Consider the following 27,432-nt stretch of genomic DNA (forward strand, 5'->3'; position numbering starts at 1 on the left):
TTTTTTCAGTCTTTTGACTTTGTTTTATTTGTTCTTGTTGTCTTGAGAGATCATTAGCTTCTAATTGCTCGATTCTAGCCTTTAGGGATTGGTTTTTGGCTGTAATCTTCTGGTTTTCGGCTATGATCTTCTGGTTTTCGGCCATAATCTTCTGGTATTCCTTTTCAATCTGGACATTTCTGGTGTTCAATTTGCTTATCAGTTCATTTGGTTTCTGAGCCTCACTTTTCATTTGCAAGATTCTACCTTTTAAACAGTTATTTTCTTGCCACATCTCTTCCATCTTCCTCAGAATCTCAGTTTTGAACTCTTCCATAGCTTGTGAGGAGTTTTCCTTATTTGAGTAGGGTCCGGATGCTTGTTTGTTCTCCTCCTCTGTTTGCTCGGTTGTCTGGATTTTCTCTGTGTAAAAGTTGTCGAGTGTTAAAGACTTCTTTTTCTTGTTGTTATTCTTTCTCTTCTGATCTTCCTGAGACTGGTTAGCCATCATTAGCCCAGCAGCTTCTCAGGTTTATCCTTGCGCTCAGGGTTTGTCCACGGTCTATTGGCTCCTGAGGTCTGAGTTCTTGTTTTTTCCAAGGTCAAGCCCCCTGGTGGACCCCCTTGCTTGATCCTCTGCAGGAGGTTCCTTTACAAGTCTCAGGGAGCTGCTTCCACAGTCGTACACCCTTCCACGCTGGTTCCCCACTCAGGGTTTCAGAGCTTTAGCTCCTGGCTGTGTCTGCCTCCACCCACGCCTCCACCCGTGCCTGTGCTCTGAGCCAGTGTTCTGTGCCCTGTGTCCACTCTGCTCCCGCGCTCAGATTTCGCATGCGTTTTTTGGCTTATTGGGGTCCTAAATCTTGCTGCTCTCAGGAACAGGCCCCGGAGCTGCCAATGATTCGATGGGTGCCCCAAACTTGCTCTATTTCTTTTTAGCTGGCTTCGGCGTTATTGGTGTTGTGTGTGGTGGGGGTGGGGGTGAGGTGGTTGCTCAGCCCGTGATTTAGTGAGAGCTGTTTCACCCTTTTATAGCATGGAAATGCCTCGATTCCACATACCTTCCACGCTGTGCCCTGTTGTGGGGTTCCTCTGTTCGTCTGGACTTGTTTTATGTCCCCTTGAGGAGTTTTGTGTGTTTTGGTCAGGAGAGGTTAAGAGCTGCTTCTTACTCTGCCGCCATCTTAACCCGGAACCCTGACACATCAACTTTTAAAGATAATAAACCCTTTTGGGTTTTAACAGACCTATTAGTATAATTTGTCAATTAGTTATTAAGAGAGGGAATAAGAGGGAAAGAACCAACATACTCTGGGCTTGAAGGGAAGCCGGGTTGTCCATCTTGAAGGAAGATGTAACTTCAAAACAAGACCCTTCCTGTGAAATTAACTAAAGCCTGATTGTTAATTTCAGTTTAGTCTATTTCCCTCAGCCTGTGTTTAAGTCTGAGTCCTGGTCTATAAGCCCTGCTGTCTTTGCCTGTTAGATTAATTCTCCCTCTCCCTGAAGATCTTATTCCTTCAGTGTTATACTCCTGACTTCAGCCCTATTATATCCTGAATCTCCTTATTCCAGCCTACCTGTAACCTAGATTTACTATGTAATAAATCCCTGATAACCTCCTTTCAAAATTCCCTTGTACCACACACTCTTCCTCAAATTACCCCCATTACACAGTATAAGTAAAATAGGGGAACATATCAGATCTATGGAAAAGGGAAGAATTCATGACCAAACAAGAATAGAGAACAATATAAGGTATAAAATAAATAATTTTGACTGTATTAAATTAAAAAGGGTCTGTACAGATAAAACCAATGTGACCAAGATTAGAAGGGAAACCACAAGCTGGGAAAAATTATTATAACAAATTTTTATGATAAAGGTCTTATTTATCAAATACGTAATTCTAATATATATTATGACATGACATATAAAACAAATATATAAAACTAAGTCAAATTTATAAGAATACAAGTTATTCCCCAATTGGCAAATGGCAAAGGATATGAACAAGTGATTTTCAGATGAAGAAATGAAAGCCATCAACAATCATATGAAAAAATGTTCTAAATTCCTCTTGATTAGAGAAATACAAATTAAAATAACTTTAAGGTACTACCTCATACCTATAAGATTAGCCGATATGGCAGTAAAGAAAAATGATAAATGTTGGAGAGGATATGGCAAAATTGGGACACTAATGCATTTTTGGTGGAGTTGTGAACTGATCCAACTATTCAGGAGGGCAATTTGGAACTATGCTCAAAGGACTATAAAACAATGTATAACTTTTGGTCCAGTAATAATACTATTAGTTCTATATCCCAAAGAGATAAAAAAGGGGGGAAGGTAAGGTCATATTTGTACAAAAATATTTATAGCTGCTCTGAATTGGTAATTGAAGGAATGCCCATCAATTTGGGAATAGCTCAACAAATTGTGTTATATAATGGTAATGGAATACTATCATGCTATAAGAAATGATAAACAGGTTGATTTCAGAAAGAGCTAGAAAGATCTACATGAACTAATGCAGAGTGAAATAAGTAGAACTGGGAGAACATTGTACACAATAACAGCAATATTGTGGAATGATCAACTGTGATAGACTTAGCTACTTTCAGCAATACAATAGCCCGAGACAATTCTGAGGTACTTATGACAAACAATGCTATCCATCTCCAGAGGAAAAACTGTTGGAATTGGCATGCAGATCAAAGTATGTGAATTTTCACTTTAGTTTAAGTTTTGTTTTTATATGATTATTCCCTTATAAAAATGATCAATATGGAAATGTCTGATAATACATGTATAACACAGATTGAAATGCTTTCCAGCTCCAGGAGGGAGGAGAGGAGAGAAGACAATTTGGATCACATAACTTTGGGAAACTGTCATGAAATTTTGTCATTACATGTAATTGGTAAAATAAAATATCTTTATAATTAAGAAGAAAAATTAAAACTTTGAATCCTTTGAGCCCCACAAGTGGCATCATGGTAGCCTGGAAACTGACACTGATTCTCAAGTGAGAAATCCAAATATCTCTGCTGATATACCTCCCTGGTAGTTTTCTTCTCAAATTATTTCCTCTCAAACATCCCTCCCCCATAGACTCCAGTGAAAGTAGCCAAAAACATCTTTAGCTTTTACTACCAGCTGGGGAAGATCTGGCCTCATGTCCCACTAACCTAATTAGTCAATAGACCAGAGAAGAAGCCCTTCCAGGAATGAATAGCCCAAACCCACAGATCAAGTAAATGATCGTAGGAGCAAGAGAACAGCCAATTACAAAGGGTAAAGAAGGAAAAAATATGAATAAACAACAGAAAAAGAAAAAAAGAAACTACAATCAATAGCTTCTATCCTGATATTGAAAACAAAGAGTGAATGGATCAGAGAAAGATCAAGGAACACCAGGCAAAAACACAGAAACTCCAGTGAAATGGACACAGGCTTTGGAAGAAGTCAAAATTCAATTAACTTAAGAACTCAAAATTTAATTAAATCAAGAACTCAAAAAATAATCAACAGAGGCTGAAGACAATTGGGAAAAGAAAATACATGAACTTAAACAAGAAAATAGTGTCTTGAAATCCAAAACTTACCAGTTTGAAAACGAGGCAAAGAAAGTGAAAGATGACCTACAAAGAAAATCAGACCAGAAGGAGAAGGATGACTAAAAAGCCAGGGATGAAATTCAGTTTTTAAAAATCAGAATCCAGCAAGTAGAAGCAAACAACTTCACAAGGCAGCAAGAATATATAAAACAAAATCAAAAGAATAAAAAAATTGAGGAAAATATGAAATACCTCATTGACATAACCACACATCTTGAAAATAGATCCAGGAGAGACAATTTGAGAATTATTGGATTACTGGAAGACCATGTCAAATTATCTCCTCTTTATCCTTGATTATTTTCCTTTGAAATTCAATGTATTTCTACATCATACTGTTTATGTATATGCATGCATATACAATTCTACTTTGTGCCTTTCAAACAAGATTGAGATTCATCTGATGTCCACCCTTGCCTACTCCTTTCTTCACACTTGTATATTCTCTGCACATAATCCAAATATGAGATATCCATATTCTTTTTCTGCCTTTCTATACCAGTGTATTCCTTTTACCTTTTCCCCTCTTACTCTTCTTCAAACCCTGTGAACAGAAAAATCTGCTTATTCCCCAAGACCTGTTTTTCTTAATTAACTCTCTCAGTACCCTTGGAAGACATTAAGGTTTTGAAAGTATATATTTTTGTGTCTCTTATTACAATGTTAGCACTACATTATCATATAGCTCCTTCCAATTGTTCCAATAAATTTGCCTTCCTAGTTTTCTCTATAAAACTCAGTTTTATAGGCCAAGTGTTTGTTTGATTGTAAGCCTACATCTTTTACCTTTTGAAAATATTATATTTAGATCTTCTTTTATTTAATAGTAGCTACCAGGTCTTTTGTGGTTATTAATGTGGTTTCTTGATATGTGAACTGGTTCTTTCTATATATTCTTATTTGGGAAGATCTGTATTTTGGCTATAACATTTCTAGGGCTTTTCCTTTTATTAGGATTAAATAGATTTGGGGTTAATTTGGGGTTTTTCAAGCTAAGGATAGGGTGATAATACTGAGAAGAGATTGCCTTAAGCCCAGATAGAATCTTGGGGGGAAAGTTCCTGCAGGGAATTCTGAGGAGCTTGAAGTACAGCCACTTCCAACTGCCAAGTGTCTCTTGGAAGGAAGCTTTGCTCTGAGAGGCTGGTTGGATCTGGCTTTCTGGGAAAAACATGGAAAACTGAGAGACAGTTTGGAGAGGAGGAAAAGTTGGGGCTTTGGGAATAGCTGGAGAAAAAAAACCAACAGATAAGAAGAAAAGAAAGGAAACCTGTCTTTTCCCCTCTGTGTGGCTGCAGAGTGGAGCAAGTTTGGTTAGACCTACCAGGCCTGACTAGGTCCAGAAAGAAATGACAGTTGGAGGAGTGAGCTGAATGAATACAAAGAGGCAGTAAAATTAAAATATATATAAGGATACTATTTAGAATAGGATATTTAGCATAGATCCCAAGAATTAGTAGTAGCTTAAAGAGTAACAAGGAGGTTTGGGGGAAACCCAGGCATTAAAGAAGATTTGTGAGAATCAGACTGGTGTGGGAAAGCTTAGACCCTTTTTAGATTTAGGATCCTATCCTCAACTGTTGTTTACCTATCCTTACCTTTCCTTAAACCTTTAATACTTATTAAATAGAGGTTTTTGTTTTTATAGACTGTCTCCATGAACCGTTACTTTCCATTGTTTTCTTACTAGGCCCAAACCTGTTACACAGTGTCTCAGCTCATCTGTCCTTTTTAGCAACAACAACTAGAGCCTAAAGAAGATAGAGTGTATCTCCCATTTTACACTTAACAGTTTCAAGAGGTAATCACTGGATTCTTTCTACCTTAACTTTGCTTTCTGGTTCTAATAGATCTGGGCAGTTTTCTTTTATCATTTCTTATATTGTCTGGGCTTTTTAAAAAAAATCATAGTTTTCAAAGAGTCTAGTGAATCTTGAATTAACTTTCCTAGACCTATTTTCCAGGTTAGTTATGTAATATATTTAGATAGATAGATAGATGGATAGTGTTATAAAAAAAGAGAGTCCTAGGGAGATATAGATACCAGTGAGGTGGATGTATCTCTGTATTCTCCCTAGGTGCTGGTGATGGGGGAACACCAACCCCAATCACCCTAGCTAGTTGTTATAACCTTCCCTTTCAATAACAGTTGCCCAGGGAAGGACCCTAAAAGGTTAGGTGGATGGGTAACCCTTTCAGGTCCAACCTGGGGTTGGATCTATTATTAATATTGGGCTCTGATTAGCTTTGGATCACGTTCATTATCTGACTGCATTTGCTCCCTCCCCAAGGGTCGTGATATAAAGACCACTCAGGAAGGTATTTATTAAGCACTTTTATCTGTAATCTATAATAAGGGAAAGGATAATCGGGATAAGGATTAAGGATTGGAGACCCTGTCAATCTAATATCTATAATCTATAATCACTTGGGACTGGAGGCTATTGATTTAGTAGAAGCTGGAGCTTTTGTTTTTCTCAACCCCTCTGGTTCAGCCTGGCCAATGCCAAACCAGAGAGTGATTGCCCTTGATGTAGCTGTGTTGGTAATTTCTCTCAGCTTTCTTATTATCAATGTTTGGTGATGTATTGGCTCTCACAGCCTTCAGGAAATATATAGATCCTACCCACCCTCTGCTTCTTTGGATTTTCCTTCCTCCCTTCACCACCCAGGGACCAAGAGACCTAAAGAGCTAGAAAAATTCAGAGACCTAAAGATCTAGGGACCAAAGTCCAAAATCCGAGACTTCCTCCAGGTGGCTGGAGTATAGGGGTATTTATACTCGCAGGCCAATTGACTTTGCCCCTGGCTCACGGCATCTGGGAACATTCCAATCTCTCCAACTGCCTCCCTTGTCAATCAAGGTGACTCCAACATTTCTCAGGATTTGAATATAACAATAGATGGATAGATGGATAGATATAGATCTAGTGACATAGAGAGAACTATTCTATCTCTCTCTCTACACATATATGCCAGGTATATTATATTTTCTTCTATTTTTTCAGTCTTTTGGGTTTGTTCTAATATTTCTTGCTGTTTAATAGAATCACTGACTTCTGTTTGGTCCTTGGATAAGGTTTATTGCTTTGTCTTCTATCATGAGTCAGTCTGAGCCTTTCTCTAGAGCTAGATCCAGGCTTCTACACCAGTTATTCAGGTTCAGGGTATTCTAAGGAGTTAGTAGAATGTTGCTTCTCTAATACCATGTCCTCAAGCCCCACTGATTATGTTCTCTCCATTGTTTGGGTCTAGTCACAATGAGCTCTACTTTCACTTAATATTAATTAGCTTTTACTGATAGACACTTGCTTCAAAGATATAGAAAAAACAAACACCATGTTTTCCTGACACATTAGGGAGGTGTTCTTCCCTATACTACCTTGGTCTCTGGGCAGAGCACATTCAAAACTTGGCTCACTTCCTACATAACCTGGATCCTGTCAAGTGTATGTCCAAAGGTGAGACTTAACGGTTAGGGTTAGAGAAAGAGGCAGTTATCTCACCATGTGCTGTGCTAGACTTCAGAGCACCCTCCCCTTCTAAGGGGACCTGCTGTAGCCAGAAGCTGGCCCTAATAGGGAGGAGTGGGAAGGACAATATTTTCCAAATGGCACCTGCACAGCTCTGGGTGGTGCCTGGGTCCTGATTTCCTTTATTAGTTGTTCCATGAGGAGCTTTCCTGTGCAGAAGGGAGATTGGGAGCTTGTATAGTAGCAGAAGAGAGAGGAGTGGAGAAATGTTGGCCAAGAATGGTTGAAGGACAAGTATGGTTATGTTCTCAACAAACCCCACAAATTACCATGAGAGAAGGATCCTGCCCATATCTCTCCCCTCTGTTGGTTGATCTCATACCCTTTGGGGTCATCCCAGGTCTCTTTTTGGAGAGTACTGCTTTAATATAATCAATTCACTTTATGGATAAAGGAATGGAAGCCTCAAGAAGTTAAATAACTTGCCCTAGGTCACAGTGGTATCAAGTAACAGAGCTGGGATTGAAATGAAGGATCTTCTAACTCCAAATCAAGTACTCTCAGCTATACATCAAATGAAGAAATAGGCATAACAACCTGGAGTATATGAACATTCTTGGAGGACAGGCCAGGACAAAGGTGAACAATTCATAGTCATTCAGTCTTTAATTGAGTCATGGGGGATTTATTGGAAATCCACAAGAAAAGAGGAACAATTCATGAGGTCAGAGGGAGAGAGAAGACTAAGCCAAAATACATTAACAGTTGCTTAGGGAATTTCAGGAGAAGCTGATAGTCATGGAGCATCTAGATAGCAATGGCTCCCATTGAAAAAACTAATTCATATAAAGAAAGGCATGGCAGTCCTAAAGTGGATCAGAGCTTGGAATCTATAGGCTAAGATCCCAGGTGACACACTTATCTTCAACAGGCCCATGCTAGATGGCAGAACCAGAGAGAATTAGACAATGGCAGAGGGAACCCCAACTCTGACTCCCTAAATATGGAAATAATTTTCCAGTGGAAATGAAGCTGTGCCTGCGGGAAAACAACTTTTCCATCTCCAGTTGTGATGTCTATTTGTCAATCCTCTTCTGCTTCAATTTTTAACATACTGGACGTTGGCTCCCAAAAGCAGAAAGTTCTAGAAATGAAAGTCCAGAGAAAACAAGAAAGATCATTCTCTGCTCCCTGAAGAAACAACTCTAATTTAAGAAGAGACAAGTCATTTCCCTTGGGAACCATTGGGAAAAAGAAAGTCCCATTCTAACTAAAATGAAATCAACCCACAGAGGTCGTAAATACTCCCCAGACTCTGTGATCTTAGTAAAACACAGCCTCTGTCAGCAGCTTTCCTATTTATCCGTCATTTCATAAACTGATGCCTTTCTGGAGGACCAGCATAAATGTTGCTTTCTGTCACCTAAATTTTCTCTCCCAAGCATACAACATCAAAATTGTGAGCGATCTGGCATTACACTCCTGCCCCCTGATTCATTTCCCTTCACCCAGAAGGGAATCTATTTCTAAAACCTAAGGCAATATGGAGGTCATTTTCATCTTCTTCTTTTGCATCATCATCATCATCATCACCATCATCATCATTATCATTATCATCATTGAGGCAATTTGGTATAATGGAAAGAGCTTTGCCTCTACAGCCAGAGATCCTGGGTATAAATCCAGCTTCTGATGCTTAGTAACTATATGACCTTGGACAATCATTGACAAGCATTTATCAAGTACCAATTATGTGACTGGCACTGGTGAGGTGCTTGGGACATAAAGAAAAAAATAATCTCTGCTCCCAAGAATTTTATAGTCCATGAGAAAAGTGACAATGTCTCTAGACTTAGCTTCCTTATCTGTAAAATGAAGGGACTGGATTAATTGGCCTCCAAGGTCCCTTCAGTTCTATATCACCATCATCCTGAATGTTTCTGTTAATTATATCATTCCTACTAGTGTTCTCAACAGAACTGAACAATGTAGAATCATCTGAATTTTGCAAATAAGAGGTGACCATGTATTTGCAGAGTTCCACTTGAGTACCATGCTCATAATGACATTTCTCCTTCCAATGGTTCATACTATTTCTATCATGGCTAAATGGTATGGACAATTGAGTATTTTAACTCATTTTGGAGACTGTTATGTAGACTAACTGTTTATATGGTCCACATTCCTCATATCACTTCTTATTCATTCTGTAAGTATATAAGAGTCTGGGGTCCAGAGAAGAGCTGAGAAATTACATTTCCACCCCTTCTTTGCATATCTGAGAAACAATGGGTATAGAATGCTACATTTATGATCATATTCAGTTTATGTGCTTTGTTTGCTGAACTCTTCTCTTTCTTTTATCATCTGTGGCTTATTAGATAGGGGAGAGATATTGTCAGAAATAGAGGTGAAAATGAAAGGTATTAAACATTTTGTTGAGTCCAGGACACCTCCTCTGCATCTTGGCAGACAGAATGGATTAGGAATGTGGAATACTGCATTTAATGTCAGAGTTAATTGATATGATGATTAACTTTGCTGACTTTTCTCCCTAGCTCCCCTTTTTTATTCTTTATTATAAGGGATGGTTCACAAGGAGAGGGCAGAGGTAGGGAAACATTAGGAAACATAATTGATGTTAACAACAATGACAAAAAAAGATGCTAATTAGTTTTTAACCCGTTACCTTCTGTCTTAGAATCGGTACTATATATTGGATCCAAGGCAGAAGAATGGTAAGGACTGAGCATTTGGGATTAAGTGGCTTGCCCAGGGTCACACAGCTAGGAAGTATCTGAGGTCAAATTTGAACCCAGGTCTTCCCATCTCTAGATCTGGTTCTCTATCCACTGAGCCACCTAGATGCCCCAAGAAGTTAATAATTTTTAAAGGCCCAAGGGTCCTGGTTTGCAATGGTTTTTAGGAGGAATTTCAAGCCCCATACTTCCTAGGGATAACTCCCTAATTTTGGGGTTCTTTTGCCATTCCAGAAATTCCAGGTCTTAATTCTGCTTATTCATGGGCATCTAAGAACATGCTGCTACATCTGAGCCACTTGTTGGAACCAAAACAGGTGTGCCCTGCCAGAAGACAGACAGAGAGCATCTTGCCACAGAACTATGCAAATACACTCATATCGGTCCCCTAACCCTCTCTCTTAGCAGCAGCTTAAATATCTGAGCCAAATTCCTCCTTGAGATTTCCTTCCCCTCCAACCCATCCTTTTTGTTCTTGTGCTTGTTCTTGTGCTCATAGTCCTTCTAAGGGGCCCCATCAACCATCCCCTACAGACTTTTACTTCTTAGGCACCAGATTCTACTCACTGACCTGGTATGGTTGCAGAAGAAGGTCATACAGTTGAATGTTTTCCGGCATAGGAAGAGGAAAGCCTACCTGCAGATTTTCTGAAAATTATCACAGAACAGAAAGGGCTGTATTAGAGAATACCCGAAGAGCAGGGAGATCGTCAAGTACTGCAAATGTTGTCTAGAGTCACCAGAGCCCACCTCCTATGTGCTTCCTTACTTCAGTATTTCAGTTGTAAGGTTTTTATGGGTGAGTGTTAGATTCCCCACCTGTGCTGATTACAATGCCTCCAAGTGATGAGCTTCCCCACATTTAGCCAGGCTACTCACTGGGCCCATACTCAAAGCCTCTCCACCTTGACTGGACATGGCAGAGCCTGTGCTCTGCTCTCCCAGTCTTTGAAAGCCACAGGGGTGCTCAATGCAGTCAAGGTAAACATAGGAAAGGGATCTTAGTGGACTATGTTTTTCTAATATGGTTGTTAGGAGAGGGAGGCAATGTAGAATCGTAGAAAGAGCAATGACTCGGGAGTCAGAAGACCTGGATTCAAATCCTGTCTCTGTGCTTACTACCTCCACATTAGCTTACAACATCCCTGCTCCCTGACAGCCCAAGGGAGAGCTCAAGCAAGATCCTGACAAGATGCTCAGGTCTTTCCCAATCCAGTCCCCTTGTGGCATTTAGTATTTTTCAGAAACATTCACATTCATAATCTCAAGTGAACATTACAAATATTCTGAGAGGAAAGCAAGGCAGAAGGGGCTCCTAAATCCATTGTTCAGATGGAAAAACTCGTGGTTTGCCTAAAATATAATGAGCAGAACTAGGACTAGACCTGAGGTCACCTGACTCCCTGACCAAGCCCCTTTCAACTTCTCATGGCACACCCAAAGGGGAGATTTATTATTTGCTTAAAGAAGACTTCAAAAGCTGCCTCTTACCATTGAGAGCAGGTAACAGAGTGCTCAGAGCGTAGTGATTCAGGATTGCCTGTATTAAGGGCACCTGGAGAGATGTAGAAGGAACACACAAATAGTATGTGAGCTGAGGCAAAGGGACGTAAACAAAATCAGGAAAATAGTATCAACAATGACAAAAGTAACATAAATAGGAAAAAAAACCTGAAATGGAACACTCTGTAATTATAATGATGAAGTTTGGTCCTGAATAAAGAAAGACAAAATGTGTTTCCATTATAGAAGTGAGGGACTAGGATGTCAGTTAGTTTAGCTGAACCACTTTTTTTTCCTCTTTTGTTTTTTTAATTCCTGATTTCAGATATTTACCTCAGATATTTAGTAGCTATGTGACTCTGGGCAAGTCACTTAGCCTCTGTTTACCTTAGTTTCATCATTTGTAATATGGTGATAATAATAACAATTACCTTTCAGGGTTATTTCAAGGATCAAATGAAACAATATTTGTAGAGGACTTAGCACATGGCAGAACCTATTTAATGTTAGCTGGTATTATTGTTATCATCTTCACCATCTTCATTATGTCTTACAAAGTTCTGTGGAAAGGGAAAGCTAGAAGTCTTTACAAGTGGTATAAAAATTTTTTTAATTAAATTAAAAAGAAAAAATGTTTAAAGAAGATATAAATTTAAAAATTAGAAATAATAATCCACAATGGAAAGGACTTCATAGTAAGCTGGAATGGCCCTTATCAATCTTTTCATAGAAGCAAGAGCCACTAAATGATATATAAGTATCCCTGCCATTGAATATTAATTTAGAAAACCATGTATTAATATGATCTAGGATCAATTGTGCTTTTATTTATTTATTTTGTTTAACATTTCCCAATGACATTTTTTTTAATTTTTTTTTTTTTATTTTAAACCCTTAACTTCTGTGTATTGACTTATAGGTAGAAGAGTGGTAAGGGTAGGCAATGGGGGTCAAGTGACTTGCCCAAGGTCACACAGCTGGGAAGTGTCTAAGGCCGGATTTGAACCTAGGACCTCCTAGGTCTCTAGGCCTGGCTCTCAATCCACTGAGCTACCCAGCTGCCCCTCCCAATGACATTTTAATCTGTTTCCAGCAACACTCAGAAGTTTTGCAGCCACATTGGCCCAGGGCTATATGTTGAACACCTCTGAACTAGTCTAACCCTTTCATTTCACAGAGGAGGAAACTGATAACCAGAATGGGGAAAAGACTTTCCCTTAATCCCATATGATCTATCAGTGGAAGGGTTTCCCCTACCAAACATATTTAAATGTGTTTAAATATTGACTTCTGGGCAGTTAGAGGACTCAGTAGATACAGCCAAGTCTAGAGAAGGGAAGTCCTGGGTTCAAACCTGACCTCAGATACTTCCTAGCTGTATGACCCAGGCAAGTCACATAAATTTTTTTGCCTCAGTTTCCTCATCTGTAAAATGAGCTGGAAAAGGAAATGGCAAACCACATCAGGATCTTTGCCAAGAAAATCCCAAATAGGGCCATGAAGAGTTAGGCACAACTGAAATAACCAAATAGCAACAGACCTTCTGACCATCCCCCCAAGCCTTCTGTTAGCTTTATTTTCTATGTCATGCTATTCCTCTCCCCCTCTCACTCTGAAGATTTGGGGTAATGACAGTATGGGCATGCATAAAACAAGTGGGAGCTAAAAGCCTGAATTTGCCAGAATCTGAGAATTCAGGCTCTAGAGGTGTCTACAAATAATAGGCAAACCAATTCTGGAGCAGGTATCCATTAATGTCTGGTCTTTAACCAGATTTCCTCATTTGGATGAGGCCTTCAACATCCTTCAGAAATTGGCAAACTTTTTTTGCTCCTGGTCCATTATTCTTTGCCCTGCATAGTGAAATCTGATTTGGTACCAATGAAGGGTTTTTCAGATTTGAGCTTTGGGATTTCTTTATCTCTCCTTGCCTTCCTCCTGCCCTTTTCCCTATTTCCATTACTTGGGTGGGACTCAAATGGGAAGAAGAGTCTTTGCATCTTGCAAGGTAGAGATGTCAGTGAGACTTTCCTCAAACCATGTGAGAAGAGCAGGTAACAAATTGCAGCTAAGGACAGATATTGGATGAATGTGGAATTTTCTGGATATAGAGTACCATATCATACCTTTTGAGAATTACTGATAGATTTCAATCAAGTATAACTTATTAAGTTACTTATGACCAAAGATATTCTATAGCCACCTTCAACTGGCTCCAAAAAACTAATTGTTATTACATTTTTGGTGTGAGCCCTGAAATCAGTCAACACTTCAAATCAGAGCTTGATAGATTATTTTGTTGATTGTCTAGACTTAAGAAAGTGATGGAGAAAATAATGTATACTAAACTTTAGTGTCATGAGTACATTTTTCCACCTGGAGAGGAAATCTCCTTATCAATATATCAATTAATATCGATGACCCACTCAGGTACCACCTTCTTCAGGAAGCCTTCCCAAATCCCTCTACCACATCCCAATTTATCCTGAGCTTGCAAAACACTGATTATCTGTTCCTTCACGTGGCCTTAATTAGTCTCTTTACTCAATAACAGCTTCCTCCTTCCACCTCATCAGACCTTACACAGCACTTCTTTTTGGCCTTTCTAATATTTATCAGTAATGTTGTATATTATACTTCTTTAAGTCTGTATTTTGTCTCCTACTAAACAGTCAAGCTCACTGAGGGCAGGAACTAACTATGCCTTTTCTTAAACTTCCCTTCCCACATTTTGTGTATACTTTACATACAGAAGGGATTTAATAAATGGATGTGGAATAAATGAATATATGCACTCTTCATTTTAAACTCTTTATCCTGTCCTAGTTTATGTTATTCCTTAATTTGTTTGTATGCCCTGTCTCCCCATTTAGATTATGAAGCTGTGGTCCAAAGGAAAGAGTAAATAAATCTTCTTCCTGGCTTCCCCCTACTATGACCCAGAACATAAATGGGCACTGAGGAGAGCTCAAGAAAGATATAGAGAATGAATAACAAAGAATGAAAATAACTTACATTGATTGAGCCAATATCTGAGTGTTTCAGTTCCATGTCCAACTTACTATGCAAGGAAAGAGAGAAACAGATGAGTTACTCCACAGTGTAGGTTTTACTAATTCATTGACCAGCTGTGTGGTATATGATAACTCTCCACACTTCTAGATAGAGAAATAATGGACTCATCATGCAGGTTGAGGCATATTTATTGGGAAGGGGTGTGATATGGCTAATGTGGGTATTTGTTTTCATTGATTATAAATGTGTTTTGTATTTTTTGCTTTCTAAGTGGAAGGCAAGAAAGAAAGGATTTAGAGCTAAAAGTAAAATAAAACTGAAATGTTAAAAAATTTAAATATAAGAATTCCTTATTAGGGAAATATAGGAAATAAAATTTTTTTAAAAATGTTAAGCTAGATAAAATTAGAACTGTTTTATTGTCTTAATAAATGTTTATTGATTAAGTGATTGGCTTCTCCTTGTTACAGGTTTTCAAAAGAAGGCGTAACCTCATATCAGGGATGCTATCATACCATCAAAGGGATTCCTGTCCAAGTGCAGCTTAAATTGGATGCCTATGGCAGTGATGGATACAGGATGTCCTTTTACTCTGAATGCTCCCAGGGCTAACCACAGTTTGTGTTAACCCCTAATGGAGTCCCACTCAGAGCCAAGTCCCTTCTTCCTGCTCCTTCATTCCAACCTGGAATTCCAGCTCCAGCTCCTTCCTGCTATGTACAACTTAATTCCTAATCACTAGCTAATCTAATCTTCCTCACAACAGAACCTATGGCATGTGTGCCAAAAAGGGCACACAGAGTCCTCTCTGTGGGCATGCCTGCCATCACTTGCCAGCGTTCATTACTAGAAAGCCAGAGGGACTTGTGGTGGAGCTGCTCTCCTCCCCCTTTCCATGCACCAATGACATTCCTCAATTTCCCTGCCCCTCTGCCTAGTAGTCCAATGGGAGTGCCTCCTCCCTCCTTTGTCTGGTGTAAGGCTCTGGTGGGGATGGAGGGCTGACGTGCTGCATGAGGGTGCAGCACAGATAGCCTGTTTAGTCTGTGGTGAAGGTGATTCTCATGGTGGGGTTATAGAGGAGCTAGGTTTGAGGGGAGCAGAACACTGGGACCACTCCCCTCCTCCTCTCCATATGCACCTCTCATTACCTGCCCCTCTACCCAGCAGCCCATTGGGAGTACTTCCTCCCTTTCTCTTCAGGGGTAAAAGTAGGGCAGGGGGCAAGGTGGGGGAGTGAGGGGGGTATGGGGGGGGCAGGGCCTAGCACTCCGTCTCTAAAAGGTTCATCATCACTGCCCTATGAGGTTCCTTACAAATTGAAATTCTAAGATTTGAACCTAGCATTATGGAGGACCCCCAAAGAACTTAAATTTGATTAATTATTTGATGGCATTGAACTTGTCCATTCCCCTAGAGGAAATTTTGTCTGCTATGAAGCCTTATTGACATTGCACTATCCCCAAAAATTCAGGTTATGTGATTGCCAAACCTTCCTCTCGCTGTCTATCCACTCCATTACTACTAGAAGATATTTGGTCAGAAAATCCCTGAGAAAGCATAGATGCTGGTGAGACATGACGAAGGAAGATTACACTAATGATAGGATCAGCAAGACACAAGTTTCTTTCCCACAGTGGATTGATAACAATAACATAATGAATCTATTCACTGTCAAGTCTCCACTCCTGGGGAATCAGCCACAGTTTTCTATAGTAAACTGTGGAAAATTGAAACTCTGAAGCTAAGAAATAACAGGAGAGAACCATGAGAAAACCATCTTTTGCCTCTTACCTTTCTGCCTTCACAGAAGAGATAAGCCTGTTGGCATTCATGTTCATGGTAGCTGTGACAGTGGTTGTCTAGAAAAAAAGAGCGATATCGATAACACCTATACTTTGCACGAGATGATAATGCCAGCCTAGAGATTTGGGGAGCTCTCCTTGGGAATGGTGCTCAGAAAACCAGGTAGAAAGGGTCAGGGCATATGATAAAGTAGCATCTGCATAATCCTAGAATGTTAGAACTGAAAGGAAGCTTAGAGCATAATATAGGCCTACATGAAAATAAATAGATACATAGATGATATTAAAAAATGGATAAGTCCTTAGAATATAGAAATCCAGGGATTAAAAGGATGTAGAAAATAGAATTAACTTTTTACATATTTTTGCTAACCTTTAGCTGAAATTTAGCATTTCCTTCAATTACTAATTTTTAAAAAAAAACATGATTCTGAGAAGGGAATCATAGCTTTCACTAGATTGCCAAGGGATCCATAGCATAAAAAAAAAGTTAAGAACATCCAATTGAGTGCTATCCCATCATTTTGCAAAATGTGCAGAGACTACCTTGCCTGAGGCCTCAGAATAAATTAATGATGAAGCCTGAACTAGACCCTATGTCCTTAGCTTTGGAATGACAGGGCATAGATTTGAACACTGGTTTGGCAACTTCCTATATGATCTTGAGAAAATAATTTGACTTTGTTGGACCTCAAGTTTCTCACTTATAAAATAAGAGTGTTGAATTAGATGATTTCTAAGGTGCCTTTAAACTCTAAATCCCGCCAGAAGTGATTGTACATGCCTGTCATCTCTGCTCATCGGGGAGGCTACGGGTGGTGAATCCTACAAGCTGGGGTGTTCTGAGTTTCAGTAGGTCTAAAATTGATTGGGAGGTGTCCACGCTAAGTCTGTTGCTAATATGGTGAGCAAAAGTGACTACCAGGATGTCAAAGGAGGGCTGAACTAACCCAGGTCAGAATGAGAACAGGTTAAAAAGTCCACCACAATCAGCAGTTGCATTGTCCAATGAATAGCTGCTACACTTATAGCCTAAGATAAGGAGAGCCAATATCAAAATAAATAAAAATTCCTTTAAATCTGATGATCCTATGTATACCAGACCAATATCTCTTTTCTCCATCATTACAGATTAGTTATTGTTTGTGCAAAACTCTTTAAACAGCAATACTGTGAAATTTTTTCTTCAACAAAACCATAATTGAGGAGGTAAGTGTACTCTGATTTTGCAAGTAACCACATGTATGGAATCCAAGTAATTCAGACAATAAGGGCAAAAAATAGGTACCTTGTGCCCCTGCTATCTGTTTATCCAAATAACAGGAATGATGACTAAAAGGAAGTAATCTCTAACCTGCAATTTTGCAAACACAAACCTGGTGACAGCCAATGTCACTACTATTGAGCGGTGTCCTGCACCTAAGGGATTTGTGAACCAATCTTTCCCCATTGACTGGCCCCTGACTGACCATACTGAGCAAGAAGAGAGGTGCCCGGATGTTACTGGGTAGGATAACAAAAGCCTGGAGGTCCATCACTGGTGTGAGGGTCACATTCCCTGGCCTGAAGATCATAACAGGCGGTGAAGAAGTTGATATTTGAAGCTTCATTTGCATATCGGGGTACAGCTTGCCCAACTGCNTTACAGGTTTTCAAAAGAAGGCGTAACCTCATATCAGGGATGCTATCATACCATCAAAGGGATTCCTGTCCAAGTGCAGCTTAAATTGGATGCCTATGGCAGTGATGGATACAGGATGTCCTTTTACTCTGAATGCTCCCAGGGCTAACCACAGTTTGTGTTAACCCCTAATGGAGTCCCACTCAGAGCCAAGTCCCTTCTTCCTGCTCCTTCATTCCAACCTGGAATTCCAGCTCCAGCTCCTTCCTGCTATGTACAACTTAATTCCTAATCACTAGCTAATCTAATCTTCCTCACAACAGAACCTATGGCATGTGTGCCAAAAAGGGCACACAGAGTCCTCTCTGTGGGCATGCCTGCCATCACTTGCCAGCGTTCATTACTAGAAAGCCAGAGGGACTTGTGGTGGAGCTGCTCTCCTCCCCCTTTCCATGCACCAATGACATTCCTCAATTTCCCTGCCCCTCTGCCTAGTAGTCCAATGGGAGTGCCTCCTCCCTCCTTTGTCTGGTGTAAGGCTCTGGTGGGGATGGAGGGCTGACGTGCTGCATGAGGGTGCAGCACAGATAGCCTGTTTAGTCTGTGGTGAAGGTGATTCTCATGGTGGGGTTATAGAGGAGCTAGGTTTGAGGGGAGCAGAACACTGGGACCACTCCCCTCCTCCTCTCCATATGCACCTCTCATTACCTGCCCCTCTACCCAGCAGCCCATTGGGAGTACTTCCTCCCTTTCTCTTCAGGGGTAAAAGTAGGGCAGGGGGCAAGGTGGGGGAGTGAGGGGGGCATGGGGGGGGCAGGGCCTAGCACTCCGTCTCTAAAAGGTTCATCATCACTGCCCTATGAGGTTCCTTACAAATTGAAATTCTAAGATTTGAACCTAGCATTATGGAGGACCCCCAAAGAACTTAAATTTGATTAATTATTTGATGGCATTGAACTTGTCCATTCCCCTAGAGGAAATTTTGTCTGCTATGAAGCCTTATTGACATTGCACTATCCCCAAAAATTCAGGTTATGTGATTGCCAAACCTTCCTCTCGCTGTCTATCCACTCCATTACTACTAGAAGATATTTGGTCAGAAAATCCCTGAGAAAGCATAGATGCTGGTGAGACATGACGAAGGAAGATTACACTAATGATAGGATCAGCAAGACACAAGTTTCTTTCCCACAGTGGATTGATAACAATAACATAATGAATCTATTCACTGTCAAGTCTCCACTCCTGGGGAATCAGCCACAGTTTTCTATAGTAAACTGTGGAAAATTGAAACTCTGAAGCTAAGAAATAACAGGAGAGAACCATGAGAAAACCATCTTTTGCCTCTTACCTTTCTGCCTTCACAGAAGAGATAAGCCTGTTGGCATTCATGTTCATGGTAGCTGTGACAGTGGTTGTCTAGAAAAAAAGAGCGATATCGATAACACCTATACTTTGCACGAGATGATAATGCCAGCCTAGAGATTTGGGGAGCTCTCCTTGGGAATGGTGCTCAGAAAACCAGGTAGAAAGGGTCAGGGCATATGATAAAGTAGCATCTGCATAATCCTAGAATGTTAGAACTGAAAGGAAGCTTAGAGCATAATATAGGCCTACATGAAAATAAATAGATACATAGATGATATTAAAAAATGGATAAGTCCTTAGAATATAGAAATCCAGGGATTAAAAGGATGTAGAAAATAGAATTAACTTTTTACATATTTTTGCTAACCTTTAGCTGAAATTTAGCATTTCCTTCAATTACTAATTTTTAAAAAAAAACATGATTCTGAGAAGGGAATCATAGCTTTCACTAGATTGCCAAGGGATCCATAGCATAAAAAAAAAGTTAAGAACATCCAATTGAGTGCTATCCCATCATTTTGCAAAATGTGCAGAGACTACCTTGCCTGAGGCCTCAGAATAAATTAATGATGAAGCCTGAACTAGACCCTATGTCCTTAGCTTTGGAATGACAGGGCATAGATTTGAACACTGGTTTGGCAACTTCCTATATGATCTTGAGAAAATAATTTGACTTTGTTGGACCTCAAGTTTCTCACTTATAAAATAAGAGTGTTGAATTAGATGATTTCTAAGGTGCCTTTAAACTCTAAATCCCGCCAGAAGTGATTGTACATGCCTGTCATCTCTGCTCATCGGGGAGGCTACGGGTGGTGAATCCTACAAGCTGGGGTGTTCTGAGTTTCAGTAGGTCTAAAATTGATTGGGAGGTGTCCACGCTAAGTCTGTTGCTAATATGGTGAGCAAAAGTGACTACCAGGATGTCAAAGGAGGGCTGAACTAACCCAGGTCAGAATGAGAACAGGTTAAAAAGTCCACCACAATCAGCAGTTGCATTGTCCAATGAATAGCTGCTACACTTATAGCCTAAGATAAGGAGAGCCAATATCAAAATAAATAAAAATTCCTTTAAATCTGATGATCCTATGTATACCAGACCAATATCTCTTTTCTCCATCATTACAGATTAGTTATTGTTTGTGCAAAACTCTTTAAACAGCAATACTGTGAAATTTTTTCTTCAACAAAACCATAATTGAGGAGGTAAGTGTACTCTGATTTTGCAAGTAACCACATGTATGGAATCCAAGTAATTCAGACAATAAGGGCAAAAAATAGGTACCTTGTGCCCCTGCTATCTGTTTATCCAAATAACAGGAATGATGACTAAAAGGAAGTAATCTCTAACCTGCAATTTTGCAAACACAAACCTGGTGACAGCCAATGTCACTACTATTGAGCGGTGTCCTGCACCTAAGGGATTTGTGAACCAATCTTTCCCCATTGACTGGCCCCTGACTGACCATACTGAGCAAGAAGAGAGGTGCCCGGATGTTACTGGGTAGGATAACAAAAGCCTGGAGGTCCATCACTGGTGTGAGGGTCACATTCCCTGGCCTGAAGATCATAACAGGCGGTGAAGAAGTTGATATTTGAAGCTTCATTTGCATATCGGGGTACAGCTTGCCCAACTGCAGAGAGGTAAGAGGACACATTAAGTATGGTCAAGGACAAGGGCAGAGGAACATGTGTGTATAGTGTGGCTCAGACATATTCATCCCTAGTTCAAGACAAGTAAGTCTTCATTTTTCATAATCCTTTGAAACAAAATAATACCACATTTTCAACTATATCAACCTGTTTCTCAAGATTAAACTACTGGTAATGGGAAGGCAGATAAAGAAGACGAGAATTAAGGGAAAAGCTAAGTGATTCAGTAAATAGACAATCAGGTGAAGAGTCAGGAGGCTGTGAGTTCAAATCTGGCCTCAGATACTTACTACCTGTGTGACTCTGGGCAAGTCACCTAACTCTAACTGTCTAGTCCTTACTGTTTTTCTGCCTTGGAACAAATACTTATTGATTGTAAGAGAGAAGATAAGGATTTTTAAAACATTTTTTAAAAACATTTTTAAAAAGAGAATAAGCATTTATATAGTGACTACTTTGTGCTAGGCACTGCACTAAATGCTTTATAAATTTTATCTCACAACAGTCTTTCAAGGTATGTAGGTATTTCCCCCATTTTGCAGATGAGGAAACTGAGGAAGAAATTAAGTAAGTGACTTGCCATGGGTCACATAGCTGTATTTGAACTCAAAACTAGTGCTTTGCCAACTGTATCACTTGGCTGCTAGCTCTTAGCTTAGATAAGAAAAAAATTTGTAATCCAGATTCACATCATAGCTTGATGTCTGCCTACTGTGACTCCTCCTAAAGTCAACCTTGGTCACAGTAGTCAAGAGAATCTAATAAAGTTTGCTGACCTGTGCTAGATCCCAGTTCTGTTCTCTACTATGTGGGCAACCTTAGGTAACCCACTTAATTTCCCTGCGCCTCAGTTTCCTCATCTATAAAATGAGGAGATTAGATTGGATGAACTCTAAGGTGGTTTCCAGATATAAAATTGACTCCTGAAAATGAATTCTCTTCAACAATAACCCACCTCACAGAATTATTAGTGCCTGAAAGGCTAAAGGGATATCTTAAGAGTTTCTCAAACTACCAAGGGTTTGGAAGGAAATGTAAATGCTTTGAGACTAAGTGAGTGTGTCTTATTCCTTCTGAAAACTGGGAAGAGTGAGGGAAGAGTCCTTACCTGAGGGACTAGAGCTCGAAAGGAGGAAGTAGTCAGTCGGATGGGAAAATGTGATGGGATCTGCAGCAAAAGAAACACAATAGAATTTAGAACTGATAGAGAAATCAGAGTACTCCTAAGAAAGCGTCAAGGACAGACTATCAGTTTTCTAGAATAGAAGGAGCATCTCATCTGAAAATGGACCTTCTTAGCAACCTACCTCTTTACCAACCAGTGGCTGCTGCCATGGTAATGGGGAGAACAGCTCTAAAATGACTACTGGGGTAAGGGAGGGGACTCCCCACCAAAAACCAACATGTTCTCATCCCACGTTGGGCCTTTTGGTTGAATTTCTTAAAGGAGATAGATGGTCGAAAGAGAGGCATCTGTCCATGAATGCATAGGCACCTTCCTTTGCAGACGATACATGGCCCTGGTGTTTATTGGGAGCAATAAAACTTTAGAGGGAGTCTATACCAGATACTCCTTCCAGAAACCCTAAAGCCAAGACATCAAAGATCTTCTCCCTCAGCTTCCTTACAATCTCCCCTTCCCCCATCTTTGAACTGGTTACTGGATAAGATCAACTTTGCTCTGTGAAAATACAGAAGTCTTTTATGTTATCATCCCTTTCTTAGAAAAATGTTGAGAATAATTTCCCAGAAAAAATAAAGAGCCTATGCTAGGATTTTGACCAGCCAGACCCACTCCACCTTGAGGGTCTCCCAAGCCCCTACCACAATTCAAATTCACCTCCTCCATCCCAACCCATAATGATCACAGAATCCTAGAACCTCTAAGGTATAAAGAAATTTAATCTAATTTAACCAATGCTTGATATATGTACTTATGTGTGTATATATTTATATATGTGTATGGACACACATATATACGTATATGTGTGTGTATTTATATATGAAAGAACAAACCGTGAGAGCAAGGCAAACATTCCCCTTTGACAGACCAGAAAAAGTTCAGAGTTAAATGATTAATTACTATCAAGAGCCTAGACTAGAAACAAGGTCTCCTAACTCAGACTAAAGCTCTTTCCATGGCAATACAATTCATATTAATCTTTCTTGACTGTCATATACAAGGACTGCCTATGAGTTTCTTACATTGTATAGAATGAGTTAGTGCCCATTTTAAGCTAATATTCTTACACTTTGATCCTCCTGGCCAAGGTAAAGACACTACTTGGCTAATAGATTATTATGTCACAAAGAAATCATGAACAGGATTCCTGCAGTAGAATGTAAGATCCTTGAGGACAAGGGTTATTTAGTTTTTGTTTTTGTTTTTTAACCCTTGTACTTCGGCGTATTGTCTCATAGGTGGAAGATTGGTAAGGGTGGGCAATGGGGGTCAAGTGACTTGCCCAGGGTCACACAGCTGGGAAGTGGCTGAGGCTGGGTTTGAACCTAGGACCTCCTGTCTCTAGGCCTGACTCTCACTCCACTGAGCTACCCAGCTGCCCCGGGTTATTTAGTTTTAAACTGTGTATCCTTATCACTTGGCCCAGGGCCTGGCACACAATGGGCAGGGGCACTTAACTAGATAAATGTTTGTTAATTTGACTTGACTTAAAACCAGGAGCAATGAGTAGAAGTTATAGCAACATGTGGCAACTCAGACACTTACTGTAAGTTATGTGACCCTGGGCAAATCACTTAATCCCTTTTGCCTCAGTTTCCTCATCTATAAAAAGAGCCAGAGAAAGAAATGGAAGACCACCGTATCTTTGTCAAGAAAATCCCAAATGGCCCAGTGTAATTGTTTATCAGCTCCAGGAAGGAGGAGGGAAGAGGGGAGGGAAAGAGCATGAATCATGTAAGCATGGAAAAATATTTTTAATTAATTAATTAAAAAAGAAAGAAAACCCCAAATGGGGTTATGAAGATTTGGACATGATTGAAATGACTGAACAACAAAAATATATATCAGTCCACACATAAAAAAAAAAACTTCATAGAAGAATTCAAAAAGGCAATGTGGCCCAGTGGGAAAGACCATTAGATCTGAGGACTTCTTTGATTTTTTTTAAACCCTTACCTTCTGTCTTAGAATCAATATTGCATATCGATTCTAAAGCAGGAGAGGAATAAGGGTTAAGCAATAGGGATTAAGTCATGCACTAGAGTCATACAGCTAGGCAGTGTCAGAGGACAGATTGAAACCCAGGACCTCACCTCTTGTCTCTAGGCTTAGCTCTCAATCCATAGAGCAACCCAGCTGCTCTCTCTCTCTCTCCACACCCCCCGCCCCTCTCTCTCTCTTCCTCCACAAGCTAGCCCCATCTGTCTCTGTTTGTTTGTTTGTCTGTCTCTCTCATTTTATAACCTTACTTTCTGCCAGTATCAATTCTAAGACAAAGAGCTAGCTGTAAGGGCTAGGCAATTGGGGTTAAGTCACTTGCCCAGGATACATATCGAGGAAGTATCTGAGGCCAAAAGGACCTGGTTTTGAATGACAGCTCTGACACTAACTCCCTATGGGACTGTGAACACAGAATCTTTATGGGCCTTAAAAACTCCTTCATCTAAAAAATCAGTGGTTAGACCAGATGACCTCTAGGGTTCCTTCCAGTTCTAAATCAATGACCCTGTGTTGTCTCAAATGCCCTAGGCTGCCTGGAAATAGGGGCATCCTTATCTCTAGAGGTCTTTAAGTAGAGCCTGTGTCACACATTCTGTCAAAGATGAGTTGACCATCTTCTGAACTCCTTTCCACAACCCTCTCTATCTAGTGAAATTCAAAAGCCTAACTCAGTTGCCCATGTCTCTGCTAAAACCATTCCTACATGTTCCCCCATCAATGCAATTCTTCTCCTCTGAATTGTTCAGAGCACATATCCAATATTTTACACTTACTGTAATTCACTTTCCCTTCTATCTTAGTTCTCCCTCAGAAAACACACACACACACACACACACACACACACACACACACACACACACACACACACAGCTAGTGCTTCCCCTCTGAGATTACCTTTAATTCACTATAGAAATGGGTGTGTATATGTGCATATGTATATAACAAAGATGTAGCACACTGTATATGTATGGATATATGTAACACATGTATGTCTATATGCATGGACATGCATGTGAATATATATATATGTGTGTTTTCAAACACACACATATATATTTGCACATAGATAGAAAACAGAACTTTGCTTTGTACCTCCCAAGATCACCTAATATCGATCCATCCACATGGGAAATACCAGACACTTGCTTCTGGGAGAAGACATTTTATGTTCCCCTATTACAGGATGGGAATGGTCTTTCTTTTGACTTCATGGCTAGAATTTGTTATATATCTATAAGAATGGGATAATCTGTCTATCTGTGTGTCTCTTCTGTGTGTGTATCTCTCTTTCCTTTCTTTTTGTTTCTCTCCTCTGTTCTCTTTTCTCTTGGTCTTTTTTTGCTGTCTCTTTGCGTCTGTCTGTCTGTATGTATCTATGTCACTGCATCTGTGTCTGTCTCCTGTTTCCTTGTTTCTCTTTCTTCTCTCTGTCTCTCCCTTTTCTCTCCTCTCTTTCTCTTCTTTTTTCTTTGTCTCTTCATCTGTGTGTGTGTCTGTCTCTATCTGTCTCTGTCTCTTCTTTCTCCTTGTTTCTTTCTTCTGTCTCTTCTCTTTTTCTTCTCTTCTCTCTTTCTCTTCTCTTCTTTTCTCGTTGTCTCTTTGTGTGTGTCTATCTGTCTCTGCCTGTGTCTGTGTCTCTGTCTTTCTGCCTGTCTGTCTGTCTCTTCCCAGTAGTGAAGATCCTGTTCAAGCATAGCATAGGCATCATGGACTGACCTGAGTGAGGGAAAAAACTTCCTTCCTCTTCTTAAGTCATGTGGAGCTGAGAAACAGCTATGGAGTTTTATTTAGTTTAATTTGTCATTTTCTGCTCCAAGTGGAGTAGTGGAGTTCCTGGATATGGATCAAGCCATGGTGACCTTGGAGACAGCATTTCAGGTTGAGTATTGCAGTCAGTCTAGCAAGGAAATCTGAGAAACCAGGCTACCTGGGACTTGGGTCCAGGAAAGCCTTTCACTTGGAATATTGCAGGATTAAGCTATATAAAAAGTGAGTTAAGCTATGAACCTAAACCCCCTATCCTAGCCAGAGAGCAAGGTGGTACTAGGATATATGTCCCATCTACACTGGGATGGGAAGGGGAGGGATATTTGCGTATTTGTTCTTATTATACCTTGGAAGTCAATATTCCTTTCTAAAAGTTAGTCTGACTGTTAAAGTGGTTAAATGGAACAAAGAGTAAAGTTGACTCTTAAAATTGGAACACCATCAGTGGGAGGCTTGAGCCAATGACAGAGAGACTAGATTCCCTCAACCTCCTTTAGAGTACCAGAGAGTCCTGAGAAGGAGTGAAATGGAACATAACTGGTTTTCAGGTAAGGGTGGGTACTGTTATGTATATCTCATATGTATATGTGAGTTCTCCATGGGAACTATTTTTGCCTTCTTTTGTCTCTCCTAGCACTTAGAACAATCAATGCCTTATAGAGAATACTTATCAAAAGCTTATTAACCAATTGGCTGATTTTTGTATTTTCCCTTCTTGCTTAGACTGAAAGCCCCTTGAACAATTTACAACATAACATTCATATTTTGAAAGACAAGACCTCTAGACAAGACAATGACCAGCAATGATTGCAGAGGACCAGTGATACAGAATATTGCCCGCCTTCTAACATAGAGGGGATAGATTCAAGATACAAAATGAAACATTTTTTTTGCCATTTTTTTTCTTTTTTTTTTTTTAAACCCTTACCTTCCATCTTGGAATCAGTACTGTGTATTGGCTCCAAGGCAGAAGAGTGGTAAGGGTAGACAATGGGGGTCAAGTGACTTGCCCAGGGTCACACAGCTGGGAAGTGGCTGAGGTCAGATTTGAACCTAGGACCTCCCGTCTCTAGGCCTGGATCTCAATCCACTGAGCTACCCAGCTGCCCCCTTGCCATTGTTTTTGACCAATAAAGGAATATGTTTTATTTACTTGAATTGTGAAAAGAGAGTCAGGAAGGAGGAAAAATATGAATTCCTGATAACTGGTGAGAAAGAATTAAAAACTAAGAATGTAAGGTCCTTCAGAACCACTGTCCTAGCTCTCTTTGTTTTTTCCAAATCTGTATTTCTAGGGATTTTATGAAATGGCTATTCCACAGTCCTGGCAGCAAGATAGTGGAACTTTAGTCTCAATTCAATCAAGCTCTGGTTTTACCTTCTACCCACAGAAATAACTTCCTCCAAACCTTCTTTCTTACCATATTATCTGTGATGGTAAAGTTCATTATGTCTGCTTCCCAATAAACTTGGCTGGCCATATTAAAGACACAATCAGAAATTCCAAAGTAAACCATGAGGCCATGGTCTTCTGGGAAGTTCATGGCAGAAGGTTCAAAGGGAAAAAGGGATTGATGACTTTGGCTGAAAAATTTACCCTGCAGAGAGAGAGAGAGAGAGAGAGAGAGAGAGAGAGAGAGAGAGAGAGAGAGAGAGAGAGAGAGAGAGGAAGAGAGAGAGAGAGA

General features: G+C 40.0%; 1 protein-coding gene across 1 annotated transcript in view; it reads right to left on the minus strand.

The window, feature by feature from the left end:
• Nucleotides 1-7,722: 7,722 nt before the first annotated feature.
• Nucleotides 7,723-27,432, minus strand: part of LOC123237403 (lipopolysaccharide-binding protein-like) — a 36,239-nt gene continuing 16,529 nt past the window's right edge. The window contains exons 8-15 of the mRNA XM_044664300.1: nucleotides 27,169-27,345; nucleotides 21,905-21,964; nucleotides 20,610-20,777; nucleotides 19,130-19,197; nucleotides 14,353-14,398; nucleotides 11,326-11,389; nucleotides 10,406-10,482; nucleotides 7,723-8,219 (exon numbers count right to left, since the gene is read on the minus strand). Coding sequence (XP_044520235.1) covers nucleotides 8,175-8,219; nucleotides 10,406-10,482; nucleotides 11,326-11,389; nucleotides 14,353-14,398; nucleotides 19,130-19,197; nucleotides 20,610-20,777; nucleotides 21,905-21,964; nucleotides 27,169-27,345 — 705 coding nt within the window. The 3' untranslated portion in view covers nucleotides 7,723-8,174. The remainder of the gene's footprint in view (nucleotides 8,220-10,405; nucleotides 10,483-11,325; nucleotides 11,390-14,352; nucleotides 14,399-19,129; nucleotides 19,198-20,609; nucleotides 20,778-21,904; nucleotides 21,965-27,168; nucleotides 27,346-27,432) is intronic.

This window comes from Gracilinanus agilis, chromosome 2 (genome assembly GCF_016433145.1).
Source record: "Gracilinanus agilis isolate LMUSP501 chromosome 2, AgileGrace, whole genome shotgun sequence".
In the NCBI taxonomy this organism is placed as follows: Eukaryota; Metazoa; Chordata; class Mammalia; order Didelphimorphia; family Didelphidae; genus Gracilinanus; species Gracilinanus agilis.